Here is a 25,761-nt window from a genome sequence, read left to right as displayed (position 1 = left end):
TTAGTCTAAGAAGTAAATTGTTGTTTTATTTGCTGAATTCTTCATTTCTGTTACCCAGCTGTGTGGATAAACCAGAGACCACCTCCAGAGAGAAATGTGCTATTGACTTTCAGACTAGGCATTAAGAATATGAGAACTTTAAAAAATACTTTAGTTTCTGTCAGTAATTAACTGTTTTATTGGTACTTTGAAATAACAAGGAATTTTAAATGCATTGAAAGCAGGTGTATCAAATAGCTAATTGAAAAAAGAAAATAGTCTTTAAAAAATGTTTTTAATTGGAGTATAGTTGATTTATAATGTTGTGTTTTGGGTGCACAACAAAGTGAATCAGTTACGTGTGTGTGTGTGTGTGTGTGTGTGTGTGTATAAAATCTCCACTCGTTTTTAGATTCTTTTCCTGTACAGGTCATCACAGAGTATTGAGTAGAGTTCCCTACGCTATATAATAGGTCCTTATTAGTTAACTGTTTTATATATCAGTTCAGTTCAGTCTCTCAGTCGTGTCCGACTCTTTGCTACCCCATGAATCGCAGCACACCAGGCCTCCCTGTCCATCACCAACTCCTGGAGTTTACCCAAACTCATGTCCATATAGTCAGTGATGCCATCCAGCCATCTCATCCTCTGTCGTCCCCTTCTCCTCCTGCCCCCAATCCCTCCCAGCATCAGGGTCTTTTCCAGTGAGTCAACTCTTCGCGTGAGGTGGCCAAAGTACTGGAGTTTCAGCTTCAGCATCAGTCCTTCCAATGAACACCCAGGACGGATCTCCTATAGTAGTGTATATATGTCAGTCCCAATCTCCCATTATATCCCTTTCTCACCCCGTTTCCCCTCTGGTAACCATAGGTTTGTTTGGTCATTCTGTATGGTGGTTTTCTTTAGAAGAATTGGACTTGGGATCCACTTTTTTTATGATTTGACCCCTGCCTCTAGTTGTGGATTAGTTCATGTCCTTGAGGGGACTGGTCCATAGGATCTCTGAGGCTCTTTCCAGCTTAGCTGATGGAATCCTGGTGTGTGTGCTGAGAGACTTTTCTGTGTTAGCTCTACTCCTTAAAATTAGAGTGGTCTTGGTCTTCTCCATGTCCCTCTATATGTCTTGTATCCAGACTACATGAACCTCTTTGCACTTCTTACATCTGATCGTATTATAATCACACAGGACCAGCCTGAATGGCACAGCTTCAGTAGCTCAGGTAAGGCCTGACCTGTCTCCTCTCTTCCTCAGGGAGGACGGACAGCCCGTGGATCAGGGGAGTGACACCGTTCTGGCGTCCACCTTCTCCAAGTCTGGCAGCTATTTTGTTTTAACTGATGACAGTAAGCGTCTGATTCTTTTCCGTACAAACCCATGGCAATGTCTGAGTGTCAGGTATGAAATGCTAACGTTGAACTGTTAACGATGTTGAACGCACAGCTTACACTTGCATGCCGGTAACAGGCGTGATAGCAGCCGTAGTGTCGGTAGTTAGCACGCTGCACCAGCTGTGGCAGGCGCTGTGGCAGGCGCTGTTCTGAGTGCTGGGCTGGTATTAGCTGGTTTAAGTCTCATGGCAGGCCGGTGAGTGGGGCAGGGGCATTGTTCTCACCCACGCTCCCTGGCCAACAGTCACTCAGCTCAGCTGGGCCCTGTTCTGGTCTAACTACAGAGTTTGTGCTCCTGGCCACAGGGCCATTCTGCTTCCAAACAGTGTTGTTTCTCCAGCCCTGGAGAGTGTTGGGGGCTTTGTGTAAGGTAAGGCACCTGGGCCACAGTTTTAACTTGGTGAGTTTTTTAAGACGGTGCACTTGCTCGAGTCTCTGAAAGGCTGGGGCTCAGTGTAAATGGGAGAGCATGTCACCTGCCTTTCCCTGGCAACAGTTTCGTCACCATCTGTTTCTGCCCCTGGAACTTGGAGTCCCCCTAAGATCACCTCCTTGAGGTCGTGAGGCTACAGGCCCTGCCTCTCTATGGACGCGGGTGAGTCTTCACCACAGGGGCTGTGCCCACTCTTTGGGCTCTTGACCCTTGGGTCCCTCGTTGGAAGACTGACCACTTGGGGAGGTGTGGGGCCACATGCAGGCCTGCTTCTCGAGAAGCGTGCGAGTTGGAGGCGAGCTTTCGCTCGCTCCGTAGGCAGCAGTTCTGGACTTGCTAGAAGGCGAGCGCGTGAGGGGACTCTCCCTTCTGTGTGCGTCTGCGGGTGGTGACTCACTCACAGGAGTGTCCACGCAACCTGCCACAGTCCTGGGTCCTGTGGAGCTCCTACCCCTCGAGAGAGTGAGCGTCCTGGCTCATGGGTGCCCTGGCTGTTCTACAAGAGTCTGAGGAGGGAGGGAGGAGGGGTACGTGTGGCACTGGGCTTGTTAATGAGGGAGTTTAGGTGAGACCCCTTGAGTGCAGGGCAGGGCGGGGGGTCTTAGTCGCTGTGAGCACGCCCGGGTCTCTCCCCGAGGGTGTGGGCTGAGGGGAAGGTCCCATGTCGCGGGTTCTCTCCATAGGAGACCTGAATAACATGGGCTGTAGACCTTAGTGGTCTCGGTACCTGGTGCTTTTCTTGTATGTTTGCTTCTGGCTTTGAAGTTGATATCAGCAGAGAAACCTTGGGTAGGAGGTGCTTGCAGTAGGTGGTTGAGAAGACAGGTGATGTAACTTTATGATGTTGAGGAACCAGATTCCAAACTCCAGGGGCTCTGTCCTATTGATTGCTGGGTAAGGGGTGGGGTCTGGGGCGGGGCCAGGGTGAACTTCAGCTCTTTCCATGCATTTCCCTGGAGCTCAGCGCCTTCCTTCTGTTACTGGTGAAGAAGCGTTTGGAGAAAGGGAGCAGGATTAGTTTTATCACCGTAGAGAGGACAGTCCCGGCAGACATCATCCTGGAGGGGGCGCTTTACCTTTGGGGCACAAGCCCCATTGGGATCTGATGGACTCCTCAGAACAACACCCACCCTTGGTACATCTGACATCCAGTTCATCCACATTCGACCAGCCAGGGCCTTTGAAGCTCAGAGCTGGCTCCAGTGGGCCCTTTCTCTGGCCCTGGCAAGGAAAAGGGGCCCAGGTTGCCTGGGGGGGGGCCTGAGAAGAGGGTCCTGGGCTATGAACCCAGTGACTCTGTGGAGGCAGGAAAAGTGCTGAGACTGCAGTCCCCACAGAGACTGAAAATGGTGCCCCCAAGATTCCTCCTGTTGGGGTGGCATGGCCAGCCCGCCAGACAGTCCTATCTGATGACCTGTCCCCCACCTGCGAGCTGATGCCCTTGAACCTTAACTTCCAAACCCCGTCCGTGCAGCTCAGCTGCATCCTGGAATTGGTGTCAGGATGCGTTTAGCCTGAAAAGCTGGAAGCCCCTGGCTGGCGAAGGACCGGAGGAGGTATGGCGTCCCGCAGCTATGCGGATGGGGGGCTGCCATGGGGAGTGGACCAGCTTTGGAAGGGTCACTTCCTCCCTGGGCGGATGAGCTTCTTGGGACTCAAGCCTGTTACTGCTGAAGGCTGTCCTGGGCCGGTGCCCCCTAGGGTGCTGTGTCATGTGTCTCTCCCCAACCCCCTCTGGGGCTGTGCCTGGGCTCCTTGAAGCTGCTTATCAGCTCTGCGGATTCTGATTCATCCTGCCTGGAGTCTAATTACCTTTTTCTGTCATTGTTTTCCCCGAGTTGATTCCATTATGCCTCCTCGAGGGGCTGCACTGGCACCGAGCAGCGGAGATGGTCCAGCGACTGCCAAGCCCCTGGCAGCACCCCTGGGCCAGGTGGGGCCTCCTGCTCAATTCTCGGCCCCCTCATCCTTCTCCCAAGAGGCAGGCAGGGGTCTGATGGTCCCTTTGGGGGGAATGTAGTTCCTTTAAGCTTCAGTTTATGTCTCAAGCTGACACTTGGTGTCCTAGCTGCTGTGAGCCAGGATAGATGCCAGCTGTTTTTCTTTTACTTAAAAAAAAAATTTATTTGGCTGAGCTGGGTCTTCATTGCTGCATGCAGGCTTTCTCTAGTTTTGGTGAGCAGGGGCTACTCTACTCGCAGTGCGTGAGCTTCTCACTGCAGGGGCTTTTCTTTCTTTTTTTTTTTTTTTTTGAGAAAAATACACACAGAATTTAATTTTTATTTAAAAAAAAAAAAAACCTCTGCACATATGCTTGTATATAGCACAGAAAAATCACCTCCAAGTATATACAGCAAACTCTTAACAATGGTAACCTCCAGAGGGGAAGAGAGTTTTGATTTGGAGATGAAGAACAGGACTTCTTATCATTTACTTAATACTCTGCATTGTTCGAGTTCATTTTAATGGACATATATTATTTTTTATTTTTAAAACAGGGACAGTATGGGGAGGGAGGAGGGAGGAGGGTTCAGGATGGGGAACACATGTATACCTGTGGCGGATTCATTTTGATATTTGGCAAAACTAATACAATTTTGTAAAGTTTAAAAAAAAAAAACAACAACAAAAAAAACAGGGACATATTTAAATATATTGAGTTATTCATTTCGCTGATTTACCCTATTTGGGATTACTTTATATTTAATATTTTATGATGAATTATTTTATGGTCAGATTCAGACAGTTCTCTTAGAATTTCGGAAAACAAACAAAAGATACCTAGAAAGAGCAGATTCTCCACCAGAGTCTGCATCAGTTCATTTTAACTAAGGGATAAACTAAAACTAAATATAATGTCTGAGATTAGTACCTGACACAAAGCACTTTAAACAACAAAGTCAGTGAAGTTAAACAAAGATGAGAACCTACCTGGACGATATCCAAAACCATGCCAGCTGAGACTGTTCCAAAGCCAGCTAACAAAAACGGCACAAGTATTTGCAGTGCCATGACACCACTGGATTCCTTTGGTAACTTCTGGCCTGTCTCCACAATGACATCTTCATCAGCATCACTAGACACATCGTCATCTTGTAACATGGCTGTAGTTTCTGAAGCCTCCCTTCCATCACAGTAATTGTAGTTGGCATGGTCATCATACTTTTGGCTACAGCTTGATGGCACGTGCCCACTGTTGCCATGAAAAGACTGCTCCGAGAAATTGTGATATTCCATGTGCTGTTCGGATCTATTACTGAAAGTCTGTGCTGCAGGTGATAACCCATCTTGCCAAATGCTATTTCCCTTTTTGTGCCTGTCTTCCTGGTTTTTCTGGTATATTACTGGAACCATACTCAGCAGTAAGTTTAAAAACTTATCAGACTGAATTGTATTTAAACTTAAAGTCCAGTCCACAAAACCTCCTCCACTGCTTCGACCACCACTTGATTTATTTATAATAAATCTTCCTTTACTATTAGTCATATTGTCATTGCAAAAGACCCTGTTTGCCTTAGATCTCAAGCCTCGTGAACCAGAGCAGATGAATCAGAACCACACAAATGCTGGTGTAAATTAAGATGTTGACTTCATTGTGCAGAAAACAGCACTTCCACTAATAGAAGATGTTTAGAAGCTCCACACAGGGACTGGATCTGCAGGGAGTATGTGAAGATTACACTGCCTCATCTCTACTGACATCAAGTCTGGGCAGACGACTCAGGAAGCAACAACATCTACAAACAGAAGCAGTTCAACTCTGCCATCTTTTCCCTCCGTCATGGGAATGACATGTCCAAGGTTCAGACTGGGTCCTCTAAAGTAGAATGAAGTATCTCTCCCCAACTCCTTTTTTGTTTTGGCTCAAATGCACAGAGTTAGCTCCTGGGATGCGCCCGAAGCCGGCGCCGCGGCCAAAGCCGAGACTTTCTCTCCATATCACCTGCCCGGGAGCGCGGTGCAAGGAGCGGGACCTCGCCTCCTCAGACGCGACCAAGGAACCGGCACCAGGGCACGGAAGGGGAATTCACCTAGTCCCCCGGGCGGCGGCTGAGGCAGCTGCCCAGCGCCCGCGGCTCCTTCCTCTCGCGCGCCTCCTCGCGCCGTCCCGGCCCGGAGCTGACAGCCCCGGAGCCGGCGCTCGTGGCCCGCCGCTTGGGCTTTTCTTGTTGCAGAGCATGAGCTCCAGAGGCATTTGGGCTTCAGCAATTGGTGGTTCTCAGGCTCAGTTGCTCTGAGACATGTGGGATCTTCCTGGACCAGGGATAGAACCCATGTCCCTTGGGTTGCAAGGCAGATTCTTAACCAGCAGACCACCAGGGAAGCCAAGATATCAGCTCTTTATGGGGGCAGTGGGTCCCTGGCAGCCCTCGGTGATGACAGAGCCGGGGCTGGCTCTTCTGTGATGAAGCCTCACGTATAGATAGATGGCAGGTGTTTGTGTGTGAAGCGGTGGCATGGCTCCTGTCTCATGTAAGATACCTCTCAGTAGAAACAGTGGAAAATGACAGCAGGAAGGAATACCATGACCCCCGGCCCAGGACGGGCAGTGGGCGGTCGGCCTGTGTTGGCACAGCTCTGGTTTTCTTCCTGAACCAGCTCGTGGGCGTGACACACCTCACGGCTCTCGCGGATCAGGGTTTGTGCCGGGAGCCGGTGGGGCGCGGTTCGGATCTGGGGTGCACCCCCAGGGGAGGGCCGCTCTGGTGTTGGAACCTCCTGTCCTCGGATGCTGTGCACAAGCAGACCCTCCTGTCCTCGGATGCTGTGCACAAGCAGACCCTCCTGTCCTCGGATGCTGTGCACAAGCAGCGCTTGTAGGGTCCTGGTCCAGGCGGCAACGCCAGCAGAGGGTGCGTGGGAAGCCAGAGGGCAGGGGCGTCCTCCGTGGTTTGGATTGCGGCCCAGAGCACCTTTAGTGTTTAGGAAACTGGCCTTGTCACCTCCACATGTACAAAGAGGCCAGGGAGCATTCTACCAGGACAGTCTTTAAACACAAGGCCAATTGAGAGGGTTGGACACTTAGATACTCACCACCCAGATCTTACCATTGGTACATTTTGAGAAGAAACAGCATCGTAAAAGTAGATTTGTCTGAGGCCCTGGCTCTGTTTCCATCCTCATAGTTGCTGTATGTTTTTGGCACTGTTTTTGGTAACTGCCACGTGACAGGAGCCGCTAGTCAGGTGGCTTGCAGGTCAGCGGTGCCGACCCCTGTAGGCCGACCGTGGGCGTCTCTGGCCTTTTAGGACCGTGGTGAGGAGGTGCACGGCCCTGACCTTCACGGCCTCTGAGGAGAAGATCCTGGTGGCGGACAAGTCTGGCGATGTGTATTCCTTCTCAGTGCTGGAGCCGCACGGGGGCGGCAGGCTTGAACTCGGACACCTGTCAATGCTGCTGGATGTGGTGCGTGCGCAGTGGGTTCACTGGCTACGGTTGGGATCAGGGTGAGGAGCGGGCGGGTGTGGGCTCTGCTGTGGCAGGGGCAGCCCTGCGGACCTGGGCATAGGGGCTGCGGGGGCAAGGTTTCAGAAGGTGAAGCAGGGTGGAGGAGGGCAGTCAAGTTAGGGGGCGGCTGGGTGGTCTAGTCGAGGAGGAGGGGTGTGGGGAGAGCAGATGTCCTCCAGTCCCCCAGCCAGGAGCTGCCCCCCACCCCACAGGCACTGAGAGGCCCGTGAGGGCTGGGCTGCAGCGGGGTGGTGGCTGGGCTGGTGTGGGGCCCTGCAGGGAAGGGGGGTACGGACCTGGTGAATGGCTGGACATGCGGACACACGAAGGAGAGAAAAGTGACTGGGTGGGAAGATGGGAGTGGACGAGGCCGGGCATCCAGATACAGCCGAGGCCCTTGGACACCTGAGCTCAGACCTGGGGAAGTAGGGTGGGAGCCAGCATGCTGACCACTGGGTCTGCCCCTTCTCACCTCGTGCACAGGCCGTGAGTCCCGACGACCGCTTTGTCCTCACCGCTGACCGGGATGAGAAGATCCGGGTGAGCTGGGCCGCAGCTCCGCACAGCATCGAGTCCTTCTGCCTGGGGCACACCGAGTGAGTCCCCCGTGCCCCGCAGAGGGAAGCTCTGGCTCTTGGCTGGGGAGGCTGGTGCTGAAGCAGGAGGCACCCACCCCGGGAGGAGGCGACTGGCCTTAGCGCATGGCCTGCTGCCTCACGAGACCCTAGTCCAGCTCACCCTCTGATACCAGGGCCTTCAGAACTTTCAGAAGCTCCCTGCCCATTCAGAACCTGTTGGCTGGAGGTTTTTGGGTAGCATCCAGGTCTCGGTCCCCAGCTCGCCATCACTGCAGGCTGTCTGACCTTGCTGCCTGCAGGAGGCCCTTCCCCTGACAGCCACTCTGGTCAGTTAGGGTCACCCGTGGTTTCCACACGGCTCAAGGCTTGTTTCTGGAAGGCATGTCCTTCCTCAGGGTCGACGGCCCGACAGCCTCAGGCAGTGTGTCTTCCGGCCCCCGCACGCCCGTTCAGGCAGTGGGCTTTGATGCTGACCTGCAGGAGGCGTTTCTGCAGACTGTCGTCCTTCTCAGGCACGTGGCTGATGGCAGTCTGCAGGCAGGGACAGCAGTAGAGTTGGCCCAAGCGTTGTAATGAGGCGGAGGAGGGACTGGTGGGTGCTTCGGTTCTCAGCTTGCTCCTGTCTCCTTGGTTTTGAATGGCCTTGAAGAAGGTCGCTGTTTGCTGGGTTTGTGAGTGTATTCTGTCTTGTAGTCATCCTCAGAGCGGAGTCACTCCTATGACCTGCCACCCCCGCCCCCGGCCCCCCGTCTCTGCTGAACCCGCCTGCCCCAGTGGGCACACTCTGCCTCAGGGCCTTTATCCTTGGTCTTCTCGCCTCTGGGCATGTTCTTCCTGTGGCTTGGCCCCTCCTTCATTCCTCTGCTCTCAGGACCCCCCATGTGAGCGCCTGCCCCCCCAACCCCCTGCTGTTCTTTCTTCTCAGCCTTTGCTGTCAAGTTCAGAGCCACGAGCCACCCAAGTGTGAAGTGAGGTGTGCCATTAGTGTGAACAGGGGATTCCAAATGAAAGAACAGTGTAAAAACAGCTTGTCGTTAATTTGTTACATTGATGCGGTGGAGATGTAACACTTTGGGAACGCTGAGTTAAGGCAAAAACCTAGTGTTAGAATTAATCTTACCTGAGTCTGTTTATTAAAAGTGGGGTTACTGGCAAAGGTGGCTCGCGTTGGGGCTGGATGGGTCGTTCCGAGCCGGTGCTGACCCCCAGGGGCTCCTTATGGGCTGGGCCTGTCTCTCCCCACCGCACCCCGCCCCCTGCCTCCTGGGGGCGGGGTCTTCGTCAGGTCTGCGCCTTGCTGTCTGCAGCCCTTGGCAGGGTGCCTGGCACGCAGTACGTGCTCAGTGGGTGTTTCAGTGAGTAAATGACCAGTTGTCGCTCTTGGTTAAGGCCCTGGAAACTGCAGTTTCCGCCCATTTCCTGTTGAGATGTTGAGGCAGCCCATACCCGATGTCATGGTCACGCTGTTGCGATAAACACAGGCCAAGTTCAGCATGTACTTTTGTTCCTTTTGGAGGGCCTTTGGGGAAGGCGGTCCTGGGGAGGAGGACTGGCCCAGGCCAGGGTGAGGCTCCACGTGGCTGGGAGGGGGACTGTAGGGAGCCATGGGGGTCCCTCCTTGTCCAGGGGTCCCCGGGCGCCCGAGTGGTAGATCATGTTAGAGATGGGAACACAGCAGGCAGCTTCGCCCCTCCCGGGCTGGGGGCTGGTCTCGGGGAGTGGGCTGCTCGGGTGCGGCGCAGTGGGTGCGACTGGCTGGTGGTCAGTGGTGCCGCTCCCCCTCAGCCCTGCTGGCACGTCACCCTGGTGTCTCGGACCCCACTGAAGTGTGTGCCCTGGGGCAGCTTCTGAGCAGGCGGGCCCTCTGGGGCCTTCCTAGCAAGCCCACCGGAGTGATACGCACGCTCCGCACATGGTCATGTTGCTCCTCGTGGTTGCTCTTGAGGTCCAGGTCCAAGGATGTGGGCTGGATGGAGTCACAGCAGCCCAGCTCACCCTCTGCTTCTCCCTGTAGGTTCGTGAGCCGCATCTTCGTGGTGCCCAACCACCCCGAGCTGCTCTTGTCGTCGTCCGGGGTAAGTGCTCCGCTCCCCCGTGCACCCCCGGTGGCTGGAGGCGGGGCGTGGGTGCCCCAGGTGGGGTGGGCCCGCTGTGAGGAGCCTGTCTTGGGCTCCCAGCGGTGGTGTGAGGTCGGCGTGTGCTTTTCTCGAGTGGCCGTCCACTAGGTGGTGCTTGTGGCTCCCTGTAGAGCCGACTGGCTTGCTCCCTGCTTCAGGCTGTGTGCGTGTGTGCACGTGTGTGTGCGCTGTGCTGGAACAGCAGTGCGTGGATTCTGGTCCGAGGGGTCCTTCCAGCATCGTGATCTCAGTTAATGAGTTTGGTAGACGGTCCTTTCTGAATCCTAGAAGGACCTGGTTCTGTCCCGGTGCCGATGCGCTTGGCCCTTCTCCCTGACCCTTCTGTGGCGTGTGAGCGCGTGGAGAGGCCGTGCACTTGGCCGGCTGCCCAGTCCTGGGAGCCGGGGCCTGAAGGCTTAACAGCTGGGTGACAGGGGGCGCCTTCCTCTCGGGAATGCTAAGCAGCACTTGGCTGAGGTGCAGGTCTGAGCCTTGCTTTCTCTTCAGAAGCTCTGCGCACAGCCTTTCATCTTTGCCTCTCCACCCCTTTAGCGTTTTCTGTACCTTGGGGGCCTGGGGAGGACTCGGGGAGCCTCGTGGACCCCCGACGGGCAGGCCTTCCGGGTGGCGACCAAGTCCTGTTTCTTTCTCCACGCGTGGTTTCTCTCAGGTTTTTACTTTTCTGTTCTCTTGTCCTGTTCTTGAAAGCTACGCATGGTCCTGTGAGAGTAAAGAGGAAAATAAACGTGCCAGAGTTCCCAGTGGTAGCCAGCTTCTGGGGGTTTTGTTGTGAGCCTCTGATAATAAAGGAAAGTGCTCACGTGCATAGAGACATGTACTGACCACCTTTGGTCTGCTTGCTCAGCTTTACCACGTCCAGCATCGTGCTTCTTTTCCTTTTCAAAGAGACGCAGTAGTTCTGGCACTGGCCATCCTGGGGGCCTGCCCGCCCCCAGCTCTCAGTGGTCGGGCGGGTGGATGGGTCTCCGTCCAGTGTTCCTGCAGGTCAGGTGGTCGAGCTCCAGGAATTTCTCCCTCTGGTGTTCAGTTTGCTTGGTTTTTGCCCAGCTGCTTGTTTTCTGAAGTCCGAGGCTGTTGAGTCTGGGTCCCCTGTGTGGGGTCTGATCACCCTTCTCTCTGGATGCGTTTGGGGGCCTTCTCACCCCATAGTGTGAAGAACGAAGGAGCAGGGTGAGGGGGGCTCTCAGGGGCCCCTGGAAATGGCTGCACAGTCCGTGGCCCTTTTCCTTCTGAGTCTCAGGTCTGCACACCTGGGGGTTTTGGGTTCCTGCCTCTGGAGCCACCTCACCCCACTTGTCCTGGAAGCTGTATCAGGCGGGCACTGGCCCGTCGTCTCATCCTGTCTTTCCTTTTGCATTTCTTTTCGTGTGTTCCTGCTCCCCGTTCTACTCTGTCTTCCTGCAGGAGTGTTAGTTTCTGCTCTCGTCCTTGGAACGTTCTTCACAGCCCTGTTCTTGCATCCTGCCTGCAGACCTTTGCACTCCCTGAGGTGGTGTGACGTGTGGGGTTTTTAAGGGATTTTCCTGTGTGTGTCCCCCAACCCCCACCGGCGTGTTGCTCATCTTTCGAGTTTTCCTCGATGTCTGGTGCCCGGGCGTCAGAGTTGGGCACCAGGCCTCGTCGGATGCCAGCGTGCACCCGGCTCCATCTCACTCACCATCTGGCCCTTCTCCGTAGATGTTTGATTTTGTATCCTGCCATCGTATGATAAGTGTTGTAGCAGATATTTCTTAACATTACCCTCTCTTTTTTACTTTATTGAGGTAATAGTTTATAACACCTACGTTTCACGTGCACAGCGTTGTATTTTGACTTCTGCACACTCTACAGTGTGCTCACACCAGCAGTTTAGTTTCTGTGCACTGCAGTACAATCCGGTTGAACCCCTTCACTCATCGTGCCTTCCCCTCTGGTCACCACTACTCTGTTCGTTGTATATCGGTGTGTGTGTTTTTGTTTGGTTTATTTTTATATCCTACTTAATGAGTGAAATCATATGGCGTTTGTCTTTCTCCACCAGACTTAATTTACTTGACATGATACCCTCTAGGTCTATCCATGGTTTTGTTGCAAATGGCAAGATTTCATTCCTTTTTTATGGTTGGGTGATGTTCGCGTGTGCGCGCCACTTTCGACTGTTGATGGGCTCTTAGCTTCCATGCCTTGGCTATTGTAAATAATGCAGCAGTGAACATAAGGGTGCGTACATCTTTTCAAAGTAGTGTTTTTGTTTTCTCCTCAGGAGTGAAATCGCTGGATCATTTGGTAGCTCTGATTTCTTGCGAGACCTCCATAGGGTTTTCCACAGCGGCTGCACCAATTTACATTCCCGCCATCAGTGTACGGGGCCCCTTCTCTCTACATCTTCACCGACATTTGACATTTGTTGTCTTTCCCACGGCAGCCCTTCTGGCAGACGTGGGTGCTGTCTCACTGTGGTTTTGATCTCATTTCCCTTATGACTGGGGATGTGGGGTGTCTTTTCCTGTGCATGCTGGCCGTTCATATGTCTGTATTTAGCAGGATGTCTGTTCGTATCCTCTTCCCGTCTGTAAAGGTTGAAAGGTGGCTGTTGTTCAGTTGTATGAGTTCCTTGTCGACTTTGGCCATTAACCACTTATCAGATGTATGATTTGCAAATATCTTCTCCCGTTTGTTTGGTGGTGCTTCTGTTGGTCGTTTCTTTTGCTGTGCAGAAGCTTTTTTGACCTCGTTTCATTTATTTTTGCTTCTGTTTCCTTTACCTGAGGAATTTTATTTGGAAAGATCTTGCCGAGACCAGTGTCAGAGAGCATACTGCCTGTGTTTTCTTATGGCTTCGGGTCTTACATTTGTTTGTAATCCATTTTAAGTTCGTTTTTCTGCATGGTGTGAGATTGTGGTGCGGTTTTTTCCTTCTGCTCATGCCTGTTTTCTCCACACTTTATTGAAGAGACTGTCCTTTCTCTGTTGTCTGTTCTTCGCTTCTTTGCTGTAGATTGTTCGTCTGTACCTGCGTTTGTTTCTGGGCTTTCAGTTCTGTCCCATTGATACGTGTGCCTGCCTTTCTGCCATTACCATACTGTTTTGATCATTGTAGTTTTACAGTGTAGCTCAAATCAGGGAGTGTGACACCTTCCCCTTTATTATTCTTCCTCAAGATTACTTTGGCTCTTCAGGTCTTTTGTGATTTTCATATACATATTAGGATTTTTTGTGGTTGTTGTTGTTTAATGTCTGTGGAAAATGTCATTGGGATTTTGATAGGGGTTGGATTAAATCTTCAGCTGTTTTAGTTAATGATGGACATTTTCACAGTGTTAACTCTTCCAGTCTATGAGCACAAATATCTTTCCATTGGTTCATGTCTTTGGTTTCTTTGTCTTATACTTTTCTGAGTACAGGCCTTATACTTCCCTGGTTAAATTTATTCCTGGGTATTTTATGCTTGATACAATTGTGTGTGGGGTTGTTTTCTTAATTTTTCTCTTTTACTCTGTTGTTTCAAAACTCAGCAGAGTTTTGAGCATTGATTTTGTACCCTGAAACTTTATTCATTTATTATTTCTGGTAGTTTTCTGCTGGAGTCTTTAGGGTTTTCTGTAAATAAAACCACGACGTCTGCAAGCAGTAGCAGTTTTACTTCTTCCTCTCCAGTTGGGTTCCTTGTTTTTTCTTGTCTGATTGCTCTGGCCAGGGCTTCCAGTACTGTGGCGACTAGGAATGGGCACGCTGGGCTTGTTCCTGGTAAACGCTTTTTTTGCATTTATGTTATTTTTGGAGCTCACATCAGGCTCTACCAGTTGACACTCTCATGGGTAACAAATGGACGCCCTCTTTGCACCCATTCCTGAGCAGTAACGTGGACAGTTCTCAGTGCTCATGAGCCTCACATGTTTCTCCCTGTGCGGATGCACGCTCGTTGATGGAACTGTGTGTGTGCACGCGTGTGTGCACCGCAGTCCCAGCCCGAGCGCAGCAGGCCTCGTCTGTGACCCCTAGCACGACAGGGTGCCTTGTGTCCTTGCCCATTTAGCTGTGTGGGGTCCCTCGTGTGTTCTTACTGGTCTGTGTGGTGCTTTGCACAGTTGTCACTAAGCAAAAAGCCTTTAAGGGGGAGAGGTGCGCTGGCCGCTGCCTCCGTGTTATCGTCCCCATGACCTGGTGAAGCCTGGATGCCCCACGGGGCGCTAATGTCCCTGGTGTCTGCAGGACTGCACCCTGAGGCTCTGGGAGTACCGAAGTGGCCGCGAGTTACACTGTTGTCCCCTGACCAGCCTGCAGGAGCCCACGGAGCCCTGGAGTGACAAGGTAACCCCACATGTTTGTCTCAGGGCCTCTCTAGCTGCTGGGATCCTGTGGAAAAAATTCCTTTTACGTTGAAGAAGTTTCTTGCTGTCAGTGCAGACTCCCCCTTGGGTTTCTGCTGCCATGGTGCCCCCACTGGAGCCGTGGCAAACAGAGGCCTGTGTGTTCTGCTGCCTTCTTCACATCCGTGCCCTCCTCAACCTCCTGACACCCCCAGATGGTGAGGAGAGGCAGGGCACAGAGGGGACTGGAGCGAGCAGTTCCTGATGCCGGGCCTGGCTGCACCTGTATGAGCCCAGGGCCGCCCCCCACCCTGCTCTGAGAGCTGTGTGTGGCCCGCCATGTCCCTTCCGCTCCTCCTGGCTCTGACCCCAGGTGCTTCCTCTGCCAGGACCTGTGGATGCTCACGTACATACTGTCCATAGTTATAATCCCCTCTTTTCTTCCTGTGTGCTCTCTGCCCTCCTTTTTGACCAATTCCGTTGGCCTTAGAGATGCTGCACAGGCTCCGTGAGGCCCATGTGTCAGAGCTGCCTGTGAACTGTGCCCTCCCTGGGGTCTGGAGAGTCCTGCACGGTCTTCTCTTGCTGTGGTGGACCACACACGGGGACTGTCCGTCCTGCAGTGATGCCCGAAGTTAGAGCAGGGCAGCTGGAGTCCAGTCCTGGCCAGCTGATGTCACTGAGGCTGCTGCTTTTCCTTCCAGAGGTTTGCCGTGTCCAGGATCACTTACTGGAGCCAGGAGGACTGCGTGGCGCTCTCGTGTGACGGGTGAGCCCACGTGGATAGGGCGTCGCTCTTGGTTCCTGCAGGCCTGTGAGGGTGGGAGGAAGCTGGGGGATGACAAAGGGGTCTCTGGCTTGGCCTCGCCCTGCAGTGACCTCGACTCTCCCAGCCCCTCTGCTGCAGCAGGGGCGGGTTCCTTCCTGTATGCCAGCATCTCACTCGCTGCTGGTACCTGCCAACGTGAAGGCAGCCCTGGCCTCTGGCTGGCCTGTTGTGCAGGTGGAACCCCAGCTAACGGTCAGCTGTGGTAGGGCCCAGCTCAGCACGGGAGACCCCGGGGGCTGCAGTGCAGATGAGACAGGCGTGGGGAGCACGATCGCCCAGCTGTGCCCTCCTGAGCATTGTCCACGTGCTGGGAAGGGGGTTGGGGGGCCTCCCACATTCTCACCTGTCCTGACGAGCACCCTGGGGTCAGCATCTGAGCTCATGTTAGAAAGGAAGATGCAGGATTAGAGGGTAAAATGCTGCCTGGGCTGGGGGTGGGGGGCTGAGCTCACCACTCGGTCCATGCATTGCTCAGTGGGTGGAGCAGCTGTCTCTGTGTGGTTTCGTCCTGGCTGTGTAATTAGCTGTTCCAGGACTTAAGGACGGAAACCTTGGTGAGGTCACAGCTCCTGGGAGCAGGGACACAAGAGTGGCTGGGTGCGCGGGGAGTCATCAGGTGGCAGCTGAGACATTGGTGGGCCGAGCACCCCTTGGGCCACGGACACTGTCCTCACCATCCCCTCTCTCCTGGCAGGCTGCCCGTGGTCTACATCTTCCAGCTGGATGCTGCCCAGCGACAGCTGGTTCCAAGGCAGCTGCTGACTTTCCAGCACCGGGTGTGGGACGCCGCCTTTGAGGAGGGCCACGGGCTGTGGGTCCTGCAAGACTGCCGGGAGGACCCTCTTGTGCTCTACAGGCCCGTGGGCGGCCAGTGGCAGGTAAGGGGGCTGGACCCTGCTATGCCCCAAGCTGGGAAGAGGGGAGACGGCTGCAACCCCTTTCAGCCTGATTACATCCATGCCAGAGGCTGTGTCCCGGGGTTCGGGGGGAACAGGAAGCTGGGGTGCCTGCCAGGTTCTCCAGTGTCCTGTGTCTACACTGGTGTTTTGGGGGCTGTTGCTGTCGTTGCTACCCTTTCCCTGTGACTGTCCTGGTCACACGTCTCTTTAGGAGAAGAGCCCACAGCTGGGGGGTCCTGGGTGGGTACCTTTTACACTTGCAGCCTTAGCACAGTCTTGCACCTTGGGTCCACTGGACGCCGAGGCGCCCTGTCCTCGCAGGTGGCTGGGGTGAGCCTGTGTGTCACCCCTTGGCTGGCCTGTGGCTCACTGGGCACCATGGTGAGGGGCAGGGGACGCTCACAGAGCTCTCTGCACACTTGCGTGTCCTTGTCGAGCGCTCAGGGCCGCCCAGCGGCTCGTTCGGGTGTTTTTATCTGAAGGGTAGGGGTGAGTCAGTGCCCCTGGCCTGTGCCTGCAGGCTCCAGGCACCTTTAGAGTCACCCTTGGTGAGGCGGCAGTGTGTGTCCCCGGCTCTGTGTGACAAGCTGTGGTCACTGCTGTGCTGAACGGGCTGGGTGGACGGCCTCGCTGCCTCCTGGGGGTGTGGAGGGCAGGGCTTTCCCGTGCCTGTGCCGCAGCCTGGGGGTTTCTGTCCTCTCTCTGATGAAAGCTTTCTGTTCATCTCCTCAGTCTGCTCCTGAAAGTGCCGAGTTGAGGAGGGTCTGTGCTCACGTTCGCGTGAACTGGGCCATGTTGGAAGGTGAGCACTCGTCTTTGGCCTGCTTTTCCAGGGTCACGTTCCGCTGCGGCCACAGCGGGTCCTAGAGCGCAGTACCCAGCAAGGGTCTGCTTCTTGGGGTGAGGACGTGGGGCCTGTGGGGTGTGTGTCCCTTGCAGGGCAGGCGAGTGCTGTGAGGCAGGGCTGGTCGGTCCCTTTAGAGAAGTGCTGCCCTGGTCTCAGGTTAACCTCAGTGGGGCCTACATCCGGGCCACTTGGTTGGCAGGGTTCAGGTCCCTGCAGGTTGCTGAACTGGGGCCGCGTGTCTCCCCTTTGCTTTGGCCAGAGGACACCCCAGGTCAGGTGCCAACAAGATGCAGCCACAGCCCCTGCACCTGGTCTCCCAGGGACCCCGTGTCCTGTGAGAAGCGAGTCCTCGGTGCAGCCAGGCGTGGCCGTCAGGACGTGGGCATTCTGGGGGCCGTGCCCGAGGAGGCCCCAAGGTCCACAAGACCTGGGTGGTGGCCGAGTTCATTCCCTGCTGCAGGAGGGTCCGCCAGACCCCCCTTCGAGGCAGAGCCCTGAGTCCCCATCCGCAGTCACGCCTGGCGTCACCCCTGGCACCCGGTTTCATCCCTCCTGCACAGGCTGTGCCGGTGTGGACAGTGGCTTCAGCAGCCTCTACAAGGCCACCTGTGACAACATGACCACTTACCTGAAGAAGAAGGAGGAGCGGCTGCAGCAGCAGCTGGAGAAGAAGCGGCGCCAGGCCCCGCCGCCCGGGCCCAACGGGCCGACCAAGAAGATGAGGGCAGGGGAGTTGGCGCAGGGCTGCTCGTCCTAGCACTCAGGGTGCCCATCGGGGAGGCACAGTGCTGCCCTCTCCCCTCCCACTCGCAGCTCCCTGACTTGGGCTGGGTGGCGGCGAGGTCCATCCCGGCTCAGTGGACCCCTGGGGCTGTGCCGGACAGCTGGACGGGACCATGGACCCTAGAACTTTCTGTCCCCAAAGCTGTGCCACGGGGTCAGCGTCACTGGAGATGCTGTGCGAGAGTAGTAAGTACACCCAGCACTTCCCTTCCCCTTGGAGGGTGATCACCTGTGGGCCTGGCGCTCGTCCTTCCTGCTTGTCCTGCAGCGCAGCGGGCTTCCTGTCGGGAGCCTGGAGGCCGACGTCTTTCCAGCAGTGCAGTGGATACCCACGCTGTTCTCCGCTTGCCCTTCTGGATGGTCTGCCACGCTGTCCAGCAGGCAGACGTGTGCCCCATGGGCTGTTAGCCCAAGAGGAGTAAATACTGGCTGCCGGTGCTCAGGCCGCGTGGAGCGAGGAGAGCTCGTTGCCAGCGTTGGTGGAGACAGACCCGTTCACGGACGTGTGAGAACTGGGTGCCCCAGCAGGACACTCACTCACTCCGCAGGGAGGTGACTGGTGACGTGTATGTTTGATTTTGATCTGGACTTTGTGCACGTGCAGCAGAGCAGGAAAGCCAGCTGTGTGCTAATTCCTGATCAATAAAGATGAGTTTTTCTGCAGCTTCTGGAAAATTGACCAGCAACACATGGAACTGATTTCAAAATATACTGAGCAGAACCGTGTATGATGAGTGTGCTCTTTGTGATTGAAACGTTTACCTTTTGGTTTGAAGAAAGACGTATCTGTGGTGTGAGGGTGTTTCATGGGCGTTGGACACAGGTCGTCTCGTGTATCAAAACCTGAGAGGCGTCAGATTGTTCCTTAGTGCCTTGTTTTAATTTAAACGCTGATCTGGAAACAATACTATTTGTAAACCTCTCAGGGTTGCTTCCCACGGGACATCAGGGACCACCCCCTGCCCCGCCCCACAGTGCATGCGTGCGCACACGCACACACACACACACTCAACCTGTACCCCCGGTCCCCCATCCGACTCGCTTGGCGGAGAGAGGGTGTACCTGCAGGGGTCGTGGGGTGCCATGGCTGTGGTCCTGATATGGAGTGCTCTTTCCTAATATGCTCTGAATTCTTGGTTTTAGGAGAAATTTGTTCTTGTTGGTGTCTGTATTTTTGACCATGCTGCTTTTGGGATCTTCGTTCCCTGACCAGGGATTGAACCTGAGACCTCAGCAGTGAAACTCAGGGTCCTAACCGCTGGGCTGCAGGCAAGTCCCTCTTCTTGGTGTCTTGGGCTAAGATGGGGCCAGCAGACTGGCCTGCAGGCCACAACCTGCCCGTTGCCCAGTTTTCTGTGGTCTGGGAGGTAAGCACAGTTGTTAGGTTTTTAAATGGTTGAAAAAAGTCAAAAGAAAAATGCTTCAATCTATGGGTGTCCATCAGTAAAATCTCACTGGGCCACAACCACACCTGCTCGATTAGGGGTGCTCAGCGCCAGCTTCAGGGCTGCAGCAGCTGAGTTGCGGGGTTGCCTGCACAGTCTGAAATACTTAGGCTCCGGCCCTTCACAGAGAGGTGGTCTGTCCCCCTTTAAGGTCCCTGTTAAATTTGTGCTGTGTTATCAGTGAGCTGGTTGAGTTCAGCATGTTCCTTGTGGTCCCTGAGGACCGATAGTTGGTGGTGTGGGCCTCTCTGAAACCCCGGTGCCCCAGCTCGGATGTACGCCAGCAGGTGCACCAGCAGCCTGTTGGGAGAGCAGGGCACGGGTGGGAGGGGCTGCGGAAACCTGAGTTTCCCAGGACTGCTGTAAAGTTACTTATGTTCTTATCAGAGCCATACACACATACGTTTGTATTTAAAGTGGTTTTTTTTTTTGGTAGACAATGCTTTTTTATCCTCCAAATACTGAATTTCAGTGCAAGTCCAACTGAGCCACATTTGTGATTTAGAAGTTTATCTGTTTAAACACAGATAAAATTAATCTTGAGAATCAGATCAGTCGCTCAGTCGTGTCCGACTCTTTGTGACCCCGTGAATCGCAGCACGCCAGGCCTCCCTGTCCATCACCAACTCCCGGAGTTCACTCAGACTCACGTCCATCGAATCAGTGATGCCATCCAGCCATCTCATCCTCTGTCATCCCCTTCTCCTCCTGCCCCCAATCCCTCCCAGCATCAGAGTCTTTTCCAATGAGTCAACTCTTTGCATGAGGTGGCCAAAGTACTGGAGTTTCAGCTTTAGCATCATTCCTTCCAAAGAAATCCCAGGGCTGATCTCCTTCAGAATGGACTGGGTGGATCTCCTTGCAGTCCAAGGGACTCTCAAGGGTCTTCTCCAACACCACAGTTCAAAAGCATCAATTCTTTGGCACTCAGCCTTCTTCACAGTCCAACCCTCACATCCATACATGACCACAGGAAAAACCATAGCCTTGACTAGACGAACCTTAGTTGGCAAAGTAATGTCTCTGCTTTTGAATATGCTATCTAGGTTGGTCATAACTTTCCTTCCAAGGAGTAAGTGTCTTTTAATTTCATGGCTGCAGTCACCATCTGCAGTGATTCTGGAGCCCAGAAAAATAAAGTCTGACACTGTTTCCCATCTATTTCCCATGAAGTGGTGGGACCGGATGCCATGATCTTCGTTTTCTGAATGTTGACCTGTAAGCCAACTTTTTCACTCTCCACTTTCACTTTCATCAAGAGGCTTTTGAGTTCCTCTTCACTTTCTGCCATAAGGGTGGTGTCATCTGCATATCTGAGGTTATTGATATTTCTCCCGGCAATCTTGATTCCAGTTTGTGTTTCTTCCAGTCCAGCGTTTCTCATGATGTACTCTGCATAGAAGTTAAATAAACAGGGTGACAATATACAGCCTTGACGAACTTCTTTTCCTATTTGGAACCAGTCTGTTGTTCCATGTCCAGTTCTAACTGTTGCTTCCTGACCTGCATACAAATTTCTCAAGAGGCAGATCAGTTGGTCTGGTATTCCCATCTCTTTCAGAATTTTCCATAGTTTGTTGTGATCCACACAGTCAAAGGCTTTGGCATAGTTAATAAAGCAGAAATAGATGTTTTTCTGGAACTCTCTTGCTTTTTCCATGATCCAGCGGATGTTGGCAATTTGATCTCTGGTTCCTCTGCCTTTTCTAAAACCAGCTTGAACATCAGGAAGTTCACGGTTCACATATTGCTGAAGCCTGGCTTGGAGAATTTTGAGCATTACTTTACTAGTGTGTGAGATGAGTGCAATTGGGCGGTAGTTTGAGCATTCTTTGGCATTGCCTTTCTTTGGGGTTGGAATGAAAACTGACATTTTCCAGTCCTGTGGCCACTGCTGAGTTTTCCAAATTTGCTGGCATATTGAGTGCAGCACTTTCACAGCATCATCTTTCAGGATTTGAAATAGCTCAACTGGAATTCCATCACCTCCACTAGCTTTGTTCGTAGTGATGCTTTCTAAGGCCCACTTGACTTCACATTCGAGGATGTCTGGCTCTAGGTCAGTGATCACACCATCATGATTATCTGGGTCGTGAAGATTTTTTATGTACATAGAGTCCATTTAATCAAATTCAGCAGAAATAGTGTTTCCACGTATACTCTTTATAAAACCTATTTATGAGCAACTATACATTCTACTTTTAATCCTAATTGTTAAAAATCTAATGTGTATGTTGCATAGGGCTTCTGTTTCAGAAAGCCTTAGGTAGCCCAGATAAACTGTGTGAATGACTTGCTCTGCCTTTCCCACACCCCAGTTCCCTCTCTTAAGCCTCAGGTCAGAGGGTCAAGAGTGAACCCTCGAAACCCTAGGCAGCTTCAACCCCAATAAAGGCAGCACCCCAGGCCCACGTGTTTGCATGCTGCTCTCCTTTTGGCCTCGTTGGGTGGCCCATGTGTGCTCCAGGACTGCGAATAATAAACCTCCTTCCTCAGAATTCCCCGTTGTTTTTTATTTTCTTTGGCCATGCTGTGTGGCTTGTGGGATCTTAGTTAGTAGACCAGGTATTAAACCTGGGCCCTTGGCAGTGAAAACTTGGACTCCTAACCACTGGCCCACAGGGGAATTCCCTCTCTGATGGCTTTTGCTGAAGTGCATCCAGGGACCACAGAAACCAGAAGGGCTGGTCCAGCCACAGCATTGGCCCTGGTGGGGGTCTGGGAGTTGATCTGAGTAATTCGGGTTATATGAAGCCTGCATGCAGTTATGTAAGAAAGCTCCGTACCATGTTCCGGAGTGGCTGTGTCACTTTACATCCTGTGAGTGCACGGTTGACCTGGTTTCTGCATCCTCGTCAGCATTTGGTGTTGTCACAGTTTTATCTTGAGTGAGTCTTGAGAGTTCTTTATTGAGTTCTTTAAAGAGTTCTTTATTCCTTGCAGATACAGTCTGCAGACATATTCTCCCAGCGTGTGATTGCTCTTTTCATCCTTCGAACGTGGGGTGTGTTGCACAGCGAACACAGTTACTATTGATGGGATCCAGTTTATCAGGGTTTTCCTCTGATGGACTTTTGATGGCCAGAACCCTTTTCCCTGGCTTCAGCCCCTAAGGATTTTCTCCTATTGTGTTATAGACGTTTCATAGTTTGATGTTTTATACTTCAGCCCCTGGTCCATTGTGAGTGAGTTTGTATGTAAGGTGTGAGGTCATGGTCTCTGACTGTGAACATGCGCCTGCCCCAGCACCCCTTGTTGGAAAAGCCGTGAACTCCTCCGGTGAACTGCTGTGTGACCTTTATTGTGGAAGGGTGTTTTCATGGGACGTAGTTCTGGGTGGACATCTTAGTCCTCTAATTTTTGTTTCTTTGGAGATGGCCCTGCCTCATCTCCGTGGTACCTGTTTTCCTCTGTGCTGCTGGCCTTGGTGTCCGTGTACAAAGTCTGTGCTTGGCTTCATGCCCTGGCAGCAGGTGTGGTCACTGGAGGGTGCTGGCGGGTAGGGGCACTGCAGGAGGATGGGGCTGCTGGAGCCCAGAGTCCTGCCTTCCTGGGCTCTGATGTGCCTGCCAGAAGCACAGGTTGCTCTGACACCCCACTGTGGCTGCCAGTGAGCGTCCACAGCACCCTAGCCGGAAGTGTCCTGGCATGTGCCTGGTACCATGCCCAGCTCCCAGGGAGCCTTTCTCCCCCTGCCCAAGTGAGGTGCTGAAACCCTGGCAGGGGCTCTCTGCTTACCAGCCCTGGCCTGCAGAACCTTGGCAGCTCCATCAGCAGGTGCATCACACCTGAGCCCCTGCAAACGAGGTCTGAATTCCTCCGCCCCGCTGCCTCCCTGCAGGATGCTGCCATCCCCCAAGGTCCATGATGCCACGCTTCTCCCAGCTCGTTCCTTTTCGGACCCTCTGCCTCAAGCCTCCCATTCCCCTGTTTTTTAAAGTTCATTATACTTCAGTGCTTGCTTAGGCAGCACATATACTAAAGTCCTGTACACTTTAGTGGGCAGTCTCCTGTAACTGTGTGTAATTCCTTATATTGGAATTTTCCTCCTGTTATTGTGTGGCTTCTATTTCTTGACTGATACACCTTCTTTCCCCCACTAGATGCAACGCGCCTTCCTTTCCTAGCTTCTGAAGTTCTCTTCATCACTGGTTTTCTGTAACTTGAACATGATGTGCTTGGCAGGGGAGGTGTATGTTTACCCTGTTGAGGGTTTGTTGAGTTTCTTTGATCTGTGGATTTATCATTTTTTAAAATCAAATTAGGAAGTTTCCAAGTATTGTTTCTTCAAATATCTTTTTTCCCTTCCTCTGCTCTCCTTGCCTCCTGCAACTCCAGTAATGGTATTTCAGACCTTTTGATGTGGGCGCCAGGTCAGCGAGGCTGTTTGATCTCCCTTCAGCCTTTTTCCGTGTGTACTTCATTGTGGACGGTTTCTATTTCTCATCTTCAGTTCCCTGATCTCTTCTGTGGCATCTAAGCTGTTGTCCACTGAGGCTGAGTGTTTTCCGTATCAGATTTTGTATTCTTCATCTCTGTAACCTTGACTGAATTTTTAAAATCTTCCATTTCTCTTGTCATACTCTAAAAAAAATACCCTCACACATGCAGTGCACAGTTAGAACCACTGTCTTTTGATTCCATCTTGCCTGTCGTTTCCGGTCTTCCTGCTGACTTACTTCCTGTTCACTACCTCTGTTTTCCTGCTACTGTGCATGTGCAGGAAGTTTTTCATTGGGCGCCTGATACTGTCATGTTTTCGTGGTTGGATGCTGAGCTTTATCGTCTTACTTTAAAGGATGTTTCTCTCCTGGCCATCAATTAAGCTCCTGTGGATGAAGCTGACCCTTTTGGGGTCTGTTTCTGAGCCAATTGGGGCGGGTCTGGAGCAGCCTTTAGAGGGAGAGTGTCCCCCCCGCTGTCCTGAGGTCTACCCTCCGGGACATCCCTGTTTAACGCTGTGTTCATGAAGTTTCTCCACGCTGGGCTGGCTGGAGGGGCCTCAAGTGACTCTGGGTCTGCGAATTGTTCTGTCCTCAGAAGTGCTTATGTGAGCCTCGAGGACATCACCCGCATTTGAGCAGGTTGGTGTTGGAGCACAGACACCAGATGGACCCCCCACCCCCGGCAACTTTCCCTCCCCTGGGCATCTCTTCTTCTGTAGCACCCTGCCCTCAACTCAGCTGCCCCACCTCCGAATTCCCCTCCACCTGAATCTCCCTCCCTTTGCTGCTGTGGCTGGAGAATTACTTTGGGTGCAAAGTCTTCAGGCCCTCAGGGCCTTCAGGCCCCCAGTCAGTCCTAGGGGAGGGTATCTGGACCCTTGTGCTCCTCAGGGTCTGCAGTCGGGTCACATTTGTCTTGTGATGTGTGAGGCCTCTCATCTCTGACCTGCTCATGAAGGTCCTGTGCCCAATTGAGAGGCAGTGTTTCCTGGGAGGGAGATGACTTGAAAGACATCTTTCTAGCCTTTTCTCTGTTATGTGAATTGCGCGTGTTTTCCAGTTTGACTTCCAGCTTTCTAGATGCTTTCTTTTTAATATGGCCTTTTTCTGGTAGTCAGATTTATCAATATTTTTACGATTTTCGGGTATCATACTGTATTCGGTTTGTTGTTTAGTTGCTGAGTTCTGTCCGACTCTTTGGCGACCCCATGGACTGTAGCCCACCAGGCTCCTCTCTCCGTGGGATTCTCCAGGCAAGAATACTGGAGTGGGTTGCTATTTCCTTCTCCTGGGGTTCTTTCTGACCCAGGGACTGTATCTCCTGCGTTGTGGGCAGATTCTTTACCACTGAGCCATCAGGGAAGCCCTTCTCTACCCTATGTACCTTTGACATGGCTGGTTTAGAAAGAGGAGGCAGAAGCATGGGACCAAGGACACGCCCAGTTCACCTGATGTGGGGAGGGAGGTGCGGGAAGACTGTGACCCTCCATGAAAAGCCTTTTAGTTTCCCCCCACCCAAAGCCTGGCTTTTTTAGTTGTAAAATGGAAGCAAAGTGGTGGTAAGACTCACAGTGGGATTTGCCAGTTTTTGAAGCAGAAAATCACCAGCCTGACATTTGATGTTCTGTTTTGCTGGTTCCAATTCCATGACAAAGAAATGAAAGAACTAAAATAATAAAGCTGTGTTCATGGCTCCTCGGGGTGTTTTGTTTTCTGATTTTTCCTGGCCTGACGTGGCGGGAGGTGTCTGGAGGGAGAAGAGCTTGTGAGTGGCCAGGGTGGATAAGGGTGCGACAGAGGAGGTCAGGGCACCTGGAAGCCGTGGTTCCTGACTCAGCATCTCTTAGGTCGCTGTTCTTTGAGGTTACGAGCTCAGACCGTCAGCCAGAGAAGTCAAAAGGCTACAAGACATGTTAAGCATCCTGGCCTGCAATGTCTGCTTCGCTTATAAAATCTTCCAATGACAGTGAGTTTTCCAGTGAAGTGGTTCTGGGACCACTGCAAATGTGCGTCCTCATGCTTTTTTGCCATGAGTGGCTTGTTCGCACAGCAGACATGGCAGACAGTGCCCTTGACCTAGTTTTACGTGACGATTTACCTCAACTCTCCAGTTTTATCCATCTAACCCCAAGAGCAGACTTCGCAGGCCCTGCAGCCATGAATCTACCAGGTCGAGTCTGGCTGTGCCGTGCTGTGTGGTCAGGGCCCCTCTGCAGCTGAGCCTTGCGGTGAAGCTTGCTCTGAGCCTTAAAAGAACTC

At 52.8% G+C, this 25,761-nt stretch overlaps 1 protein-coding gene across 4 annotated transcripts in view; it reads left to right on the top strand.

Moving 5' to 3' along the window:
• The window catches only part of WDR4 (WD repeat domain 4), a 33,277-nt gene extending 14,939 nt beyond the window's left edge, over positions 1-18,338 (top strand). For 2 of the 4 annotated variants that reach the window (XM_070795463.1, XM_019963140.2), the window contains exons 3-11: positions 1,232-1,375; positions 7,051-7,207; positions 7,733-7,845; positions 9,842-9,902; positions 14,157-14,255; positions 14,959-15,023; positions 15,778-15,961; positions 16,715-16,784; positions 17,390-18,338. In XM_070795463.1, coding sequence (XP_070651564.1) covers positions 7,193-7,207; positions 7,733-7,845; positions 9,842-9,902; positions 14,157-14,255; positions 14,959-15,023; positions 15,778-15,961; positions 16,715-16,784; positions 17,390-17,586 — 804 coding nt within the window. In that variant the 5' untranslated portion in view covers positions 1,232-1,375; positions 7,051-7,192 and the 3' untranslated portion in view covers positions 17,587-18,338. The remainder of the gene's footprint in view (positions 1-1,231; positions 1,376-7,050; positions 7,208-7,732; positions 7,846-9,841; positions 9,903-14,156; positions 14,256-14,958; positions 15,024-15,777; positions 15,962-16,714; positions 16,785-17,389) is intronic. The other 2 variants (XM_070795459.1, XM_070795451.1) reach the window with 2 other exon arrangements.
• Positions 18,339-25,761: the final 7,423 nt, after the last annotated feature.

This window comes from Bos indicus, chromosome 1 (assembly GCF_029378745.1).
Source record: "Bos indicus isolate NIAB-ARS_2022 breed Sahiwal x Tharparkar chromosome 1, NIAB-ARS_B.indTharparkar_mat_pri_1.0, whole genome shotgun sequence".
Classification (NCBI taxonomy): Eukaryota; Metazoa; Chordata; class Mammalia; order Artiodactyla; family Bovidae; genus Bos; species Bos indicus.
Note: the sequence above shows the minus strand (reverse complement) of the source record. Positions and strands in the feature narration are given on the sequence as shown.